The sequence below is a fragment of the Ambystoma mexicanum genome, chromosome 7q (genome assembly GCF_040938575.1).
Source record: "Ambystoma mexicanum isolate Mex_15411 chromosome 7q, UKY_AmexF1_1, whole genome shotgun sequence".
NCBI classification, from domain to species: domain Eukaryota; kingdom Metazoa; phylum Chordata; class Amphibia; order Caudata; family Ambystomatidae; genus Ambystoma; species Ambystoma mexicanum.
In genome coordinates, this window is record NC_090941.1 from 1060589397 (window position 1) to 1060606553 (window position 17157).

The 17157-nt window shown below is 48.3% G+C and overlaps 1 protein-coding gene across 5 annotated transcripts in view; it reads left to right on the top strand.

Moving 5' to 3' along the window:
* The window catches only part of LOC138528612 (uncharacterized), a 1266637-nt gene that overhangs the window by 783510 nt on the left and 465970 nt on the right, over nt 1-17157 (top strand). For all 5 annotated transcript variants that reach the window (XM_069640406.1, XM_069640404.1, XM_069640408.1 and 2 more), the window contains one exon: nt 8546-8672. In XM_069640406.1, coding sequence (XP_069496507.1) covers nt 8546-8672 — 127 coding nt within the window. The remainder of the gene's footprint in view (nt 1-8545; nt 8673-17157) is intronic.

Sequence of the window (17157 nt, forward strand, 5' to 3'; positions counted from 1 at the left end):
GGGCATCCAAATGTGGAGATTCACCATCTGCTGCAACAATATCCTCGTTGTCATCCATCATCGTAGCCGTATCCATCCCCGTGTCTGCTGGGGGAGAAGGGACCAGACGTGTTGGCAGAGGTTGAAATGGGGCGTCGGATGACGCTTCCTCTTCTTCGCTGGAGGCTGATCGGGGACTCGGGGGACCACAAGAACCGCAGCCGGAGGCATCCTCATCTGGATCTCTGACACCAAGGTGTGCAGGGTCGACAGACTATCCATGGAAATGTCCCTCGGCTGAGAAGGTAGAGCAAAAGAACTAGGACCAGCGCCCTCGTCCTCCTCTTCAATGTCCTTGTGGACTGTGTAAGGACTGCTGGTCTTCCGTGGACGATACCTCCATGGTTTGGGCGACGGCCTGGAAGGGCTGTTTTAGGGCCTCCTCGCACCCCCTTTGCCTTTGCCGGTTGAGCCTGCTTGGGCTATAAGGCCGCCTTCTCCTCTGTCCGCAGCTTCTCATATTTCTCACATAGTTTAGCCGGGGTAGATGACTTCCTTTTCGAAGTGGAGGTTGATTGCCGGCTGGCAATGGAGGTGGAAGGTGATGTCGATAGCGCCCTTTCCACCTTGGGGCCCGCTTCCCCAGCGAACCCGGTGGACTCATTGCGGTTCTTGGCCTTATGTTGGGCCCCCACGGATGAGGTGCCCTCAAAGGATTTAGAAGACCGCTCCTCGAACCAGCCGGTCCTGGGTGAGGCATGACCCTGCTCAGCACAGGTCAGAGGCCTTGGCGTTAAGTCACATCGCCAGTCTACTATGCCTGTCCTTCGTCGTCTTCTTGGAGAAAGCAAGGCATATCTCGCACTCCACCTCCTTGTGGTCTGGGTGCAGCCAGTAGAGGCATTGCAGGTGCTTTTCGTCCACAAACACATTCCGTAGCCGCATTTGGTGCAGGGCCTGAAGAGGGACCTTCCCTCCTCCTTCTGCTTTGTCAGGGTCGGAGGGTGCGAAGTAGGCCTAAGGGCCTTCTAGAATCTTCAACGATTTTCACCTTTGAGGGGCGCAGAACTTCACCGACATGTACCCGCTGGCAGATGAAGCAAAGAACACACAGGCTTCCTTGAAACAAAAATATAACTTTTACCGCCAAAAACACGAGAAAGAAAACCTACAAATAGCTCAGAGAGCAAACTTGAGGACTCCCAACACTGAAGCGTGCAGTAAAAATCTGAAGATGGCTGCCAAAGGAGGGGCTTAGGGAGAGGACTGTCATTGGATAGAGGCAGTATGACCCAGAGGACAGTGATTGGTTTAGAGGAGAAATAGAGTTTTATTGTCTATTTATATAGCGCTCTCTCCCCACTTGTGTGGCCTCAATGCGCTTTTTTCCACGGTTGAACGCCCTTAGTGACCGTAGTCGGTGTGGTTGGAAAGTTCTAGGGGGTTTAGTTTAGTAGGTGCGTGTGTGCATGTTGCCGTTCTATGACTTGGGTGGCTGCAAGGCGCGACTAAGCAGCCCAAGAGAGGACAGACATATGGGTGGGTGCTGATTGGGGTTAGAGATAGTTTGCTATTGTTGAGAGAGTCTATGTGTGGCCAGCTATACCAAAGTCCTTTCGGGTGGTGGTTGCCGTATGCTAGTGGCAGAGGTGTAGAGGTACGTCAGATGTTTCAGTCTGGGCAGCTATGTGTGCAAGTGAAACTGTTTTTTCTTTTACCGAGGATTCTCAGCCTGACGACAGGGAATATTCTTGAGCATGTAAATCCATGCCAGTCCCCATGCTGGAGAAGGAATATGCACCTACACACAATCATAATAGCATAAAACACTAAAATGTGTGCATTAAAACTGAACAACAAATACAAGAAGTGTACACAATAACACACAAATACACAAAAAACATCATTTCCAGTATCTGAATGATCTGGTTAACACTAGTATGGATTTACAAAACACAATTATCATGCTGTGCTTGTAGCCCAACTTATATAAGTATCTGTCCTTTTGAGGCTTAAATCTGCCGGAAATTCATCAGGGGCACTATGAATCCAATGTGTATCTTATGGTGGCTGGTGGCTGATTGCAGCCCTCTATCACCCTGGTGTTGCTGAGGATCCCTACTGGGATAAAGACACACATTTAGTACACTGTACTGGTCTTATTACTAGACCTCATAATATACCCTTTTCCCAAGGGTAGTCAGTTATACTCAATCATAATATACCTGGGTGGTATTGCTGAATAAACTTCTAAGGACCACCTGCAACCATTTGTGTTGCGGTTTGCTGACTTCCTGATTTGAGAAGTAACAGCTTATTTTCCTCTTGCTAACCTGGAAGAAAAAAAAAAATCTTTATAGATGTCGGTTCACGTATGACCTACTATTTATCTCATATGTGTTCCACTCTTACCTTTAACGGTAGCTGGAGCTCTATCTTTATTGCTGCACATAGTCTCTCAAAAGTACTTAATCTCTCACCCGTGCAACGGCAAAATAAATCTGATGTGCCTATATAAAAATATTAGCGCATGGGGGAAAAAAACGTCATGGTTGAACAATGACAGAGCTTGTGCCACTGGCATAATCTGAAGGAGAAAGGTTCAGGCTGAGAGGGTTTACACAATTTTGCAGAGGCAGGGCACATAATGGCTAATATGGCTCAGTAGCAAAACAGGTGAAGAAGACCTGATGGGATATATGGGTACTTGGAAGCTACAAGGCTAGAAAGGGCATACTGATCTAAAGCCAGGTTGTAACTGGACCATTGTGGCATAGGGCGGACATCCAAGAAGCACAAAAGGCATGAATGCGTGATTGGAACAGCCAAAACAAGCCAGACGAGCAGAACCAGTGTGGCAAAACATTTGGATACAATGCATAGAGTAATGATGGGAGAATGAAATTAACTAAACTATACAGGTCTGAGTCATGGAAGGAAATCACATACTCCTAAAGGACTGGGGCCATGCCTCCATGCCTCCATGTCAGATGGGCTAAAAGCACTTTGAATGTTCAGAACTTCAAAAGACCTATGGGAAGTAGGACACAAGCATAAGGTTTCTCAGTGAACATTCATTCATGTTTTGAGGTTTCACTGGCGCATTGGCATTTTTGTAATGAAGATTCAGGGTTTATTTCTCCAAGAGATGTTTCTGATATTAATATTGTGGTGCTCTCAGGACACTGAATGAGACCCTTGTGTAGAGCGGGCAGGTGCCTGCCAGAGCCCAGTGTAATAAAGACAGTGGTAAGCAAAACTGCCCGCAGTTGGAAAAAGCTGATGTAATGAAGTAATACTGTTGAGACTTAATGCAGATGATATTCCCTTCTGATCACTACTTAGACTGCTGAGCTTTCTGTGAAAGTGTAATCGTGTTCCAGCGGTGTCAATTGTGGCTCTGAGGTATTGAATGCTCTGCACCGAGTGGAGTAGTGCTGATTGTCTTACTTGGTTGTTTAGATGATGCCTTGAATACTATTCATTCACGATCATGGTGGTGCCCCTTCTGGACGACGTTTGGGAAGAGGGCCTGGCTCTCATGAAGAACCCTTGCACGCTCCAGCCAAACGGGATAGGCTGGAGAAGAAATATTGGGTGCCTGACTCTGCACCCAAGCGCCTGAGGTTGCAGCCATCGCCAAATTCGGTGGTATCGGCTGCCGCGAGGAAACGGTCGGCAACGCGTCCTCGTCTTTGGACCCTCCGGACAGCAAGGGGAAGAGGATGGACGCCATGGGAAAGAAGGTGATTCACACCGCAGCGTCCACTATCAATGCGGCCAACGCACTGGCGATCCTAGCCAGGTATGACAGGGAGTTGTGTTACAAGCTGGGCCTATTCTGGAGTTCCTCCCCGACGATAAGAAGATGGAGGCAATCGCCCTCTTCCAGGAAGGGAAGGTAGCATCTGATCACGCCATCACAGTGGCATTAGACGTCGCTGACACCGGGTTCCGGCAAATGGGGAACGGTGTCTGCCTTCATCACCAAGGCTGGATGAAGGCCACACATTTCCGTTAGGAGGTCCAAGCAAAGTTGCTGCACATGCCCTTCGACTGAGAGAATCTATTTGGTAAAGTGGTCGACGAGTCCCTTCCGGCCATCAAAACGGATACAGAGACGGCCCTTTCCCTGGGAACTCTCCAGCAGCGCCACTCTCCGTTTCGCTCCTCCAGGGGAAAGTCGAGCAGGCCTTCAAAAGGTTTCTCCACATCGTACCGTCAGCCTTTCGTAAAAAAAAAACACGAAAAAACATCCTGCGATGAAAGGGCGTCGTACCGTCGCGGATCGCTCCACTTACACGTCAGGAATAGCACATCCGTCAGCTACTGGAAGAGGTACGGGCCAAGCTGCGAAAAGGGGCGATAGAGCTAGTTCCCCAACGGCTCCAGAGTCTATTCCAGATTCTTTCTGGTCAGAAAGAAGACAGGGGGCTAGAGGACCATCCTAGACCTACGACGTCTGAACAAAAACCTAAAGTCCCAAAAGTTCCGGACGGTCACGTTGCAACACGTGCTCAGCCAACTGGAAAAAGGAGCCTTCTAGGCGTCGCTGGACCTGGAGGACACCTACTTCCACATCCCCATTCACAAGAGCTATCAGAAGTTCCTACGTTTCGTGGTGCAGGGACTGCATTACCAGTTCAAGGCTCTACCTTTCAGCTTGAAGTCAGCCCCCAGAGTGTGCACGAAATGCCTGGCGCCAGTGCCAGCCCATCTGCATCTACAGGGCATAAATATATACCCGTACCTGGATGACTGGCTTATTTGCGCCCACTCATGGGAGCTGGCCGACGGACACACAGAGACGACCGTCCAGCTACTAACGGATCTGTGATTCTCCATTAACTATCCAAAGTCCTGCTTAACGCCATCCCAGTATGCGCTGTTCCTAGGTGCCAGAATCAGTACAGTGTCTTGCCTAGCGTCGCCCTCGGAGGAGAGGGTAGCAGCCATTCAAGGAAAGGTGCAACGACTGTCGTTGACAAAGACAGCCACAGGGCGGGCCATCAAGTCATTACTAGGCATGATGTCTTCCTGCATCTACCTCATCCGGCTCTGCAGGTTGCATATGCAACTTCTTCAGGAATTCCTGGACGCCCGCTGGATGCAGTTTCCGGAAGCTTTACGGACAAGATCTCTCAACAACGAGTTCCGTCAGGCGATAGGATGGTGGGGTGTCCACTCCAACATCACCCAAGGCATGGGATTTCAGAACCCCCATGCCAGGGAACGGTCACCACGGATGACTTCTGGAAGGATGGGGAGCGCCCACCGGATGCCTGCATGGCAGATGCCTGTGGCTGCCGGAGGAAAGGGACCTTCATATCAACATCCTGGAGCTACAGTCAGTGTTCTGAGCCCTCAAGTCGTTCCTACCATCTCTGAAAGGCAAGGTGGTGAGGATCTTTACAGACAACAACACCACCATGTTCTACATCAGAAATCAGGTGGGCACTCAATCCCTAGCGCTCTCCAGAGAAGCGCAGGACTTAATGCGCTGGGCCGTCGGACAGGGGATGTTCCTCGTCCCTCTCCACCTGGCGGAAGTCAAGAACACCATCGCAGACTCCCTCAGCAGGGAACTGCGCTCCTACCACGAGTGGGAGCTTCGTCAGGTTCAGGTGGATTGCCTATTGGTCAAATGGGGCAATCCCCAGATAGATCTGTTTGCGACAGTGGTGAACTGAAAGTGCCAGATGTTAAACAGCAGATTCCACCCGCCGAGGAGCCTGGGGGACAGGTTCTTCTTCCCGTAGGAAGGGCTGTTTCTATACGCATTTCCTCCGTACCCTCTCCTGCTACGAGTCATCAACACACTCAGTGTTCATGCAAGGTGATACTCATCACCCCGGCGTGGCCCTGGCAGATTTGGTATACGGAGCTTCTCATCCTGTCAGCGTCGCCTCCGGTCAAGCTGCCAGTGGTTCCGGATCTTCTCACCAGAGAAGGAGGCGCAATCCTTCATCACGACCCAGTATCGCTAAACCTGAGGGTTTGTCTCCTGGGAGGTCCTCGCCAATGCCATGGTGTCGCCGACTTTGATGTGCTATGGTTACAAGTGTAAGCGCTTCGCTATGTGGTACCGGTCTCTGAAGATTCCCCCTCTCAGGGTCACGGGCCGCAGATCCTTCCATACTTGCTATCGCACCTAGAAACACTTGTGTGCAGGCGCGTTATAAATGCCATATCATATTCTTGGCCAATGCCGGACTGGCGCACGCCTCTATTAAGTTGCATCTGGTGGCTATCTCCCGCTACACCAGGTCTCCAGGAAGATTTTGCTTCTCAAAGGACTTTTTCAATCTTTCCCACCGGTGAAGGCACCTGCCCCGGCATGGAAACTTAATGTGGTTCTTATGTGGCTAATGGGGGCGCCGATCGAGCCTTTGCATCAGGCCTCACTCAAGTTCCTCTCGTGGAAAACTGTTTTCCTTGTGGCCATCAACCCTGCTAGAAGGGTAGGTGAGATCCAGGCCCTATCCTACAAGCAACCATACCTGACTTTCTACGAATCGAGAGTGGTGATGCGTACGCACCCCTCTTTCATGCCGAAGGTTCCATCGGAATTCCACCTCAACAAGCCTTTGGCGTTACCTGCTTTTTTTCTGAAACCTTCGTCGCCAGCGGAAATGGCCTTGCCCTCGCTGGACATTGCTTGTGTCCTGAAGTTCTGCGTGACACACACAAAGAGTTTTCGGATGACCTCACAACTGTTTGTGAACTTTGGTCCTGTGAATCATGGGAAGGCCTTACCGAAGGCTTCTATTTCAAGGTGGCTCTCTGGCTGCATCACGCACTGTCCTCGGTTTGCGAACCGACCGCTGCTCGGCAGTCCGAGAGCCCACTCCACCAGAGCGACCGCTGAGACGACAGCGTTCCTGTCTGGTGTGCCCCTGCTGGACATCTGCAGGGCTGCTACGTGGAGGTCCACGCACACCTTCACGACGTTCTACTGCGTCGACAGGGATTCCAGGGAGGAGTCCATACTCGGCCAAGCAGTGCTACGCATTCTGTTCGCTTGAGGTCAGACTGTTCCGGAAGTAAGAATGAAATGCTTCTGTGGAGCATTGCCACCTCCTGTGGTTGTGTAATGTTGTACTGCTATGTATTCGTTATTCATGAGCATGTGAATCCATGCCAGACCCCATGCTGAAGAAGGTTTAAGTTACTTAACTGTAACCAGTGCTCCAAATAGGATTTGGAAGTGAGAGTATTTAACTCCCTATTTATTAAAGTTGGGAGTAAAATGATTTTTAGAGAGTAAAAATGTAAGTCCAATTCCCAATGAGAGTACTTTATAAGTGATTAAACTATGTTTTAAATGAAAAACAGAAATGTTTTTGTAATATTTCTTTCTTTGCATCTAGTTATTCACGCACATTAAAAGATACATGTTTACTTCTTACGATCAGGCAGTTAAAATAGTAGTTTATTCCTGTGGTACTATTGGTGCAAACAGTTGTGAGGGTGAAAGCAGGGGTGCAAGATTCTACATGTCTTTTTCCTATTTTTTGTTGGGGGTATTTTTACTCCCTATTTTTGTTTTTGGGGAGTAGAAGTGGCAGGTACACCCCTTATCTGTAGGACTGCCTGTAACTATAGTTCTCCTGCATGGGTCTGGCATGGATTCACCTGCAAACCCTCCCTCCGTCCCCTCTGCGGCTCTTCTTGGTCACACTGTCGCTTTACGTGCTTACCAAATCTGAAGATGGCTGCCAGAGGAGGGGCTTTAGGGAGGGCACTGGCATTGAATGGGGGCAGTATGACTCAGAGGACAGTGATTGGTTTAGAGCCGGAATACAGTTTTTAAGTGAAAGTGAAAGGTTTTTTCTTTTACTGAGGATTCCCAGCCTGACGACGGGGAATATTCATGAGCATGTGCATCCATGCCAGACCCATGTTGGAGAACAATCGTTTGTTCTCCATTTCTATAAAGGACATTGCTGCCTCTCTTGTCCAGGTGTTTGAGTTACCTCCAGCAACTGCAGTTCAGCAGCTGGTTTGGAAGCCATAAATTGCTGATAACTGGCCACTGGGCAGAATGGAGCCGCGGGTGAGTGGGTCTGCGGCTGACCAATCACATACTGGTAAATAGAATAGATGGAATGTTTTTTGGAGGTCCACTTAAGTCTGCTGCCACACTTGCCAGGATATCCGTATTTCCTATGTCCATCTGTGAGGTATTTTCCAGGCATGGGGCTGCTCCACTGGGCCAATAACCCGTGGCCCAGTTGCACGGATGGCTTTTTTGGGGTGCCGATCAGCTGCATGCAAGAACACCAGCAGGCCATCCGAGCACTTAAGGCATTAATATTATTCACTGACTGAGCCCTGCAGAAGTCATCTTCTTATACTAGCCTCTGCATCTGACACATGATGGTATAGTGTTGCTTAACATAGTTGAACATTGTTAATCAATTGCTGCCCAAGGTGGGATAGAACACATGTGGCATTAAACATGTCAGGTAGTCGAAAAACTAGGAGGTATTGCATCTGTGTTTGCTGTTTACCCATGTCCCACTAACTTGGCACATGTTTTTTATGTCTTTTTTCCACTCTTTAGTTGAAGGTAACATTGGCGGGGGATGCTGGGCCATTTGCCATGAAGGCGCACCAGAGTTTGGAAAGATGGCAAAGTGAGATTTACCAAAGCAATATGGACAGTTATCCTGAGACACTAAAATCAATGGGTAAATGTTCCCATACACAATTGTATTTATCCTATATGTACATTTCTTTGCATTAAATGATTGGAAATGTTTAATACATTCTGACGACTTGTAAATAACAGGTGGACCATCCACAACTATTGTCAAGAAGGGACCCCAACAGTTATTCTCTTACTGAGTGAAATATCATCTGACCCATAAGGTCTTAAAAGCATTTTTTGCAGCCCAAATGTTTTTAGTTTTATTATTGTTACAGTGAAACGCCTAATGCACTTCAGTCAGCGAGTACAGTGCTTGCATGCTGTCAGCAGCTTTTCCCAGAGCCTAGGTTTGGGCCCAGCTCATGTAGGCAAGGGAGGTTTTCTCCTTGGGCTCTATTTCGTTAACTTAGGGGTATCAGTGATTGAACAAACAAGGACAAGCACTTAGGATGGCAGGGGGATAGACATGGTAGAGGATAAGAATTGAATATTTTGAATAGAAGATTTAAGGTATATAAACCTTATGTAGGTTTGCTAAAAGGAAATCTTCATGTACAGTAACAGTTAAGCAACTTTTAAGAGAAAACCATTTGTTTGTGGAAGCATTCTGTGTCCCACCTAACCATTGGATTAGGGTCGGCCACAGGACATGGTGGGGAGTAGTAATCAAAGGGTTGCTATAGTCCTTGTTCTTCACTGGATGCCCTGGGTTGAATACTAGACATATTCCCACTGTGACAAAGTCTCCTGTGTGAACCTGGGAACCCACAGTGGGGTGGTAAAATGAGCTGGGTGCTCCCCGAACCAGTAGATGCTGGATCTGGAGGATGTATACAGGCGAGCCCCAGCCGAATCTCACGTGGTTGTTACACTAAGCCAGGGGTTTTAGGAGAGTTTTCCTAAAGTCCACCAGGGGGTAAGCCTCTACAAAACTATCTCTTGGTATACAGGTCCCCAACTCTTAGTATAAGTCTGTAAAACCCAAAGGATCTGTTAGAATGGCAGATCAGCCAGGCTTATTTTATGAGGAGGATGTGAGCTGTTGGTAAGTACACTGAACCCAGTCAATACAATAGTCCAAAGAAACTCTCACACACTGAAAGTTATATTAAATCATATGTATTTTATATACACAAGGCAGGTAAGTAAATACTCTTCTAGACTAACCAATACACATAGGAATTATACACAATACTTTTCAGTGGTGACTTCTTCAGTTGTAGTTGCTCACGGTTACAATTGTTACAGAGAATGACACTAAGGACAGTTCTACCGTATTACTAATACGGCCGCTCACCGTTCCCCGTAAAAAGATATTTTTATAAAGATTGTAATGAGGTTGTAATGAGGCCCAATGTCATCTTCGAAGGTGGCTCCAAGTAAGCCTTTGTCGACGCAATCGTCTTCTTCCAGATCGTCCACACCGAAACCAGCTACACTGTCCATGAGTGCTCCGCTGTCGAGACAGTCGACGACAATAACGCCGATCAAGCAGGCTACCCCGTCGGCAAAGATTCCTTCAACGACTGCTACAGCCACGACTATTGTACCCTCGTCGATGTCTCTATCAATGGCAAAAACTGTTATCTTCTCGCTTGGTCACGACTACAGCACTATCGATTGTTACAACCACTTCTGACACCTCCACCAACACAGTGTCAGCGCTAGTTGCGCTCCCTCGGTCCTCATATCCAGACCTGGAGTGGGGCCTCTTCCTGAAGTGACCATCATAGTGGAACCGAGTCTCTCTTCCTCTGAAGAATTGGAGGATGGGATGTGTATCCTGTTATGTCACCTCCCTTGTCCCTGTGATGCAAGACACCACCTCCTAGGAAGCAGCTTATTTCGCCACATGGTAAAACAGGCCTCATAAAGCTGACAGTATTGCCACCATTGCACCCTCCCCATACAGAGGACGGCGGGTCTCCGGTGCAGCCCGCTCAGCAACCTCTTCCACAGAGGAACTTTCAGTCTACATTTTAATAACCCTTACTGCACTGGTGGCTACATTGCCTCAAAGGCTTCCAGCACCAATTTTGGTTCCTCTACAGTGGCCTCCGGTAAAGGTTTTAAGCCCATCCAGGGAGGATAATGCTCTGCAACCCCAGAGAAGGGTTGAAGGCGATTCAAGGCCCCGGGAGCTGTCCAAGTCGGGATTGGACACTGATTCAGAAGACCTGGATGAACTGGCGTTAACGCATACATCCCATGCTGACGAGTTCGAAAACTTCCTCCCATCCGACGTAGAGCCTGATGAGGTCCCAATCAGGGATTCTCCGACTGATGAAGCAGGAGCTTTCTATGCACTCATGGGCAGAGCGGCCATGATGTTTGGCCTTACCCCTGAGGTGCAAGACAAGGACAGTGTTTTATATCAGCAGAGGGAACAGTGAAGAAAGTCTGTCATGGCTATTACGCTTTTGGAGGTCGTCTGGGAGGATGGCCTTGTCACATTGGTGCATCCTGCTAATGCTCCTGCTAAAAAGGACCGGTTTGACAAAAAATACAGGGTCCCAGACACTGCCCCTGCCTGCCTTCGCACTCAACCTACGCCGGACTCAGTTGTCTCTGCTGCTGCCAGGAAGAGGTCGGCCAACCCATCGTCTTCCTGCTCTATTCCTCCGTATATGGAGTGTAAAAGCCTTGATGCCTTCGGCAAAGAGATCATTACTACCGCAGCCACGACTATCAGGGCTGCTAACGCCATGGCCATTCTCACACGATATGATCGATAGTAGTGGTATAAACTGGGACCCGTCCTAGAGTTTATGCCTGACGACAAGAAACAAGAGGCAATGGACATTTTCCGCGAGGACGAATTGGCATCGGACCATGCCATTACAGTATACGCGGACAGTAGACAGCTTTGCAATTGGGTGGTTCTTCGCAGACAAGGTTGACTGAAGACCCACAGATTTCAGGCCCAATGTCCAATGCAGTGTCGTAGACATGCCTTTCGATGGCGTGGACCTATTTGGGAAGAAGGTTGATGAGGCCTTGCTCTCCACCAAAACAGACACAGAGACCGCTCGCTCTTTGGGCACACTACAGCAAAGGTGCAAGTCCTTTCACAGTGGAAAAGGGTGTTATGGTAGAATTTGACGGGACGACCGCTCTACATATCAGTCGCCTTACTCTTCAAGGAACCAGTACAGAAGGAAGCCCCAGTCTTATAGAGGCTCACATCGCCGCTGTGGCTCTTCCCAATCAAGAGGCCAATCCGGCAAGCAACCTTGACCAGCCCAGGGCCTGCTCCTCCCGCTTCAGCACCCCATTGGGAGGACGACTGTCAAGATTCGTCTAGGAATGGACGAACATCACATCCGACGAATGGATGGTAGCCCTTCTCCAGCACGGTCACTCGCTGGAGTTTGTACACTTTCCACTGGACATTCCACCCGTAAACAAGCTTGAGAGGTTACGGCATCTCCTGCTGAAGAAAAGTGTGCTCACTACTGGCAAAAGGGGCATTGGAGAAGTTGCCAAACGACGAACCGGCGACAGGAATCCACTCCTGCTACTTGGGGCTGGAGGCCCATATTAGATCTAAGAGTACTTCACAAATTCCTAAAGGTGCAAACATTTTGCATGGTGATGCGGCAGCAGGTCCTCTGTCTGCTTCAACAGGGAGATTTCTTGATCTCCCTCGACCTTGAGCACGCTTATTTTCACATACCTATTCGCCGCTCACACCAGTCTTACCTTCGCTTCGTAGTGGCAGGAGTGCACTTTGAATTCAAGGCCCTACCCTTCAGCCTGCGAATAGCTCCATGGGTGTTTACCAAGTGCCTCAGTGCAGTGGTGGCTCATCTAAGGCAAAGGGGCATCCACGTATATCCTGTGACAAATCAGAATTTGTCTCACCCGCTAGTCCCCGGGGACTTGTCATCCAGGTGGCCAGGACACAGTCATTGCTTTTAAATCCAGTTTCTGGGGGTGGACCAGAGTGGGAGGATCACCTGGGTGATGGATCCTCGGGGAGAGGGAGTGGGACACCGGATGGTGAGACGCGGTATCCCTCTCTCCCCTGTAACACCTTTATCCCATCCTACCTGATGGGATATTTAGAAACTCAACCCCCTGCCCCCAAACCCCTTTTCCTGTATGAATCCAAAATTCAGGGGTTTTTTATCGACTCATAGTCGTGTGTTAAGTGGCCGAGTAGGGTCATATAAATATGTCCCAACTTAGAGCACTCCGTAAGATGTCTAACCCTTTCCATACATCCTGGAATCTCACAAACTCTACAGATTCTTCCTTCTTTCAGGATTTTCCATTGTGCACCACGAATGCTTCTCACAGGGAGCTGATTAGTACGCATTAGCAATCTAAACCGCTGCACTTCGGGATCAGGGCAACGTAGCAGATAACCTTGTGGTTTCATGTACCTTTTTTTTTTATTTTTAAGTTTTTTTATTGATTTATTCAAACAAAAACAATACCAACCACACACGCAGTGTAAGCATCAACAATACAAATGTTCATCGAGTTATTCTGGTCACTGCTTCCCCCATCCCACCCACCCCTACGAGCCTGTTTGTTCCACGTACTCTGTATCTGCCTCGCGTGGCGGGGTCTCACACTCCGTGGATCCTGTCAGGTCCTGCACCGTTCTAAACAACTCCGCCATTAATGATCTCTATGCCATCAAGCTTCCCGCCTCTTCCTCTCCCCCTACATTGCTCGCCTCTTGCCATACCACGGTTTCTGCCTCCGGCCACTTATGCAAATCCTTCCACCACACCTCCACCCGTGGTTTGACATGTCTTCCATCCCGTGGCAATCCTTCTTTTTGCGAGCACATATGCTAAATCTTTCAATTTACTAACATGCTTAAGTTTCTGCGATCTGGGGAACCCCCCCCAGCAAGCAAGCCCAAGCTGTATTTACAACCATTGTGACCCCCTTTTCCTCCATTTTCCGTGCCACTTCACCCCAAAAGCGCTCAATTACTGGGCATGCCCAGAACGTGTGCACCATGCCAGCCTTCTCTTCATCGCATTTGGGACATGCTTGTCTCCCAGCATCGAACCTGGATATCCTTTCTGGTGTCATGTTGGCTCTATGCGTAATATACAGCTATATCTGTTTCTGTCTTGCATTCCTTGGCACCTTCTTGTGGTATCCCAAAGCACGTTCCCACATCCCATCCTCTAGCGGGGCACCCTTTTCCGCTTCCTAGTCTAGTCTTAATTGTGTTAACTCATTCCCGACCTTGGACATCATCATCTCATACAGTCTGGAGATCTCATGCACCCTCTCTGTCATATCATATATCATGTCTACTGTAGCATCTGGTTCTTCCTCCAATACCGTTTTGGGCCATGTTCTCCTAATTCTCTGGAAAATCCTGTGACATGTAATATACTGGCCCGTGTGTAACCCCGTCTCCTCCCCCAGCACTTCAAAGTCTGTGATGGTCCCCTCCCGCCAAATATCCCCCATAGTCACCACCCCAACCACCTCCCAATGATTCCTAAGTGTCATCCTCAGCTGCTTATCTCCCCCCGCCAGCGCGACTAGTGGTATTTGCGGGGAGCATGGGACTGGGTTTTCCATCATCTGGCACGCTCGGCGCCACATCTCCCACCCGAGCTTCAACATCTTAAGGCACCCTTCCATTTCTGTCTTGGGCAGCCAGATCAATTCTTTCAGATAAAATGGGGCACAATCATGTCCAAACAACCTGGATTCGGGGCTCAGTTCATCTGAGAGCCATTTAGCTATATATGGCAATTGGCTCGCTATATAATAGACCTCATAATTGGGCAGTTTTATTCCCCCTTTTTCATAAAAGTTCTGCAGCTTCCACAATGCCACTCTGTTCCGGGTACCATGCCAAAGGAAATCCCTACTCATGCTATTCAGTTTGGTGAAACATTTCTTGGGTATCAGACATGGAATATTTCCGAAATAGTGCAGGAGCCTGGGCAGGACCACCATCTTAAGCATCGCCCCACGTCCCATCATTGCTAGGGGCAACTTCTCCCAGAATTTCATGCACTTTTTTACTCTCTCAATGGCTCTTTAGGTATTGTGTCTGTGCTCCTCTTCCACCGTGTGGTACACATCTATCCCAAGATACCTAAATGTGCTAACTGCCCATGGTATTTGTAGCACCGGTAACCTCCCCATAGGGATTCCCTTATAACTACTCAGCGGGAAGATACTAGATTTTTGGGGATTCACCGCTATGCCAGACAGCCCTGCATATTTATCCATCACTTCTAGTATGTACTGGAGATTGTCCTCCGGATACCTCAGGTACAGCAGCAAGTCATCGGCATACAAGTAAATCAGGTGTCGTTTTCCCCCCTACCTCGATACCTATCGTGTCATATTGTTGCCTAAGGTATATCGCTGACGGCTCCAAGGCTAGTATATAGAGCATTGGGGACCATGGGCACCCTTGTCTGGTGCCTCTACTTAGTTGCCACCTTTCAGATATCACTGATCCTGTTCGGACCCTGGCTAATGGTTCACTATATAGCATCTTTGCCCATTTTATGTATCCAGGCCCCATTCCGTAGCTCGCTAAGGCGGCAAGCAACCATGGCCACTTGACCGAATCAAAGGCCTTAACCACGTCTAAAGACACAATTGCCATTTCGCCCTCGTTGTCGCTCCCCCACTCGACCACCCAATGGAGTCGTCTATGATTGTGAGTTATATTTCTATTCGGGACATAGCCCGTCTGGTCGGGGTGGTTTCATGTACTTATGAGCAACTTACGCAACTTGACTCTAGTTATGAAGTGTCTACAGGTGTTCATAATTGTTGACCTAGTCCTATTTTTTCAAACCGCAACTGAAAGCACCTTTTAGTTTCTGGAAGTTCGAACAACGCCCAAAATCGGGTTTCCAATCAAGTTTATGGAACAGGTCTTTCACCAACTTCATGAACCCATAATCTTTGACAGGTGTATGCTCAAGACAATAGTTAGCGCCTAGCTTTGTTAGATGGGGGCATACCGGAAATTATTTGGATTTTAAAAAAAGTTCCCCACTGCGCTTGAGTGCCAATGATTTTAAAGACAGCAATCATAGTTCTAGCTGTATGTATTCAATAGTGGCAGATGGAGGAAGCCCTAGGAGACATAGCTAAAATAAACTCTTAAGCACTTGTAACCACTCTAGGTCATGCATATCCAGGACTTCAAGCCCATATAAGATTACAGGGCAAAACCGATGTTTATAGAGGTCAAGAATGCCTTCCAATGTAAACCCGGCATGAAGGTATGGAAATCTACATACCATGAGAGAAATTTGTTTGGCTCTAAGTGATTTGCATATCACAATCTTGCGAAAGCCCTTTTTATCAGTCATTTCTATTCCAAGGTATTTGTAGTTTTGGGTATATTCAATGCGGCCAAGGTCAGTTATCAAGGGTTGCATCTTTACATGACGTGTCGTGACAAGCATTGTTGTTCGTTTTTAATTGATGGACAACAATAAATGGTTGCAAATACTAAGTCATCAGCATAGAGCATTGCAGCAACAATACATTGATCAATCTTCGGGGTGCATTTAGCACAGAGTATCATTCTAGAGGGGAGCTCTGCTATATAGAGCTTGAAAAGCAGGGCGGCAAGCATGCATCCCTGCTTTACCCCTCTACCTATATACATATCCCAGATAGGAGACCATTGTCACCAAGCCGAATCTGTGCTGTGTAGGGCCACTAAGATTTGAAGTAGCCATTCAGCGCAACCAAGTGCCCGAAGGTTCCTCCACAGCAATTTATGGTTAACTTGGTCAAATGCTGCGCGGAAATCAATAAAAGTAATATAGATTGATGGGTTGTTCTTGGATTCAGCCTGCACCATAACTGAGTCTAACAGTCGAATACTATGAGTGGTACAGGAGCCTTGGTGAAAACCAGTCTGAAATGCATGCAGAATGTTGTGCTCACTAAAGGTATGGGATGGTATGGTAATGTTTATTTGTAAAGCACCTATACACAAGGCAAGTGTTTCAAAGCGCTCAAGGAGGGAAGGTACAAGGGGAAAAAACAACAGTCATTCAGAGCCCTTGAATTTCTGAATGATAAAAGTCTGCAAATGCAGAGTAAGTGCAATAATACAAAAAACAGTGTAGATAACAGCAAATAAGTCTGACGACGATTCCGCAGTTTTTCCAAGTGTATTGAGGCGCCACCATGCAAGGAGGGGAGACAGGGAAGATAGACGATTTTCAAGCCATGGTATGTTCAGATTGTGCAAGTGCACAGACGCTACAGGAGAGGGGAAGAGGGAGGACAAGGGCAGGGGGGATCCAAGTGCGCCCAGTTAGTCAGAAACTGGGTAAGTGCTGAGAGATGCCATTCTCCTGGGTCATTGATCAAGTGCAGTAGCAACGAGGCAAGTGCAGGCCCGAAGGGAAGTACGAGAGGACTGGCGGGCACCAGGGACCTGTGAGAATCTGAGGGACACCCGAGGGCCAGTCGGCGAGCTGTGTGGAAAAGGAGGGAGAGGGGAATAGAGCGTAGAGAGAGGTTAGCAGGGTGGAGGGGAAGAGGAGAAGAGG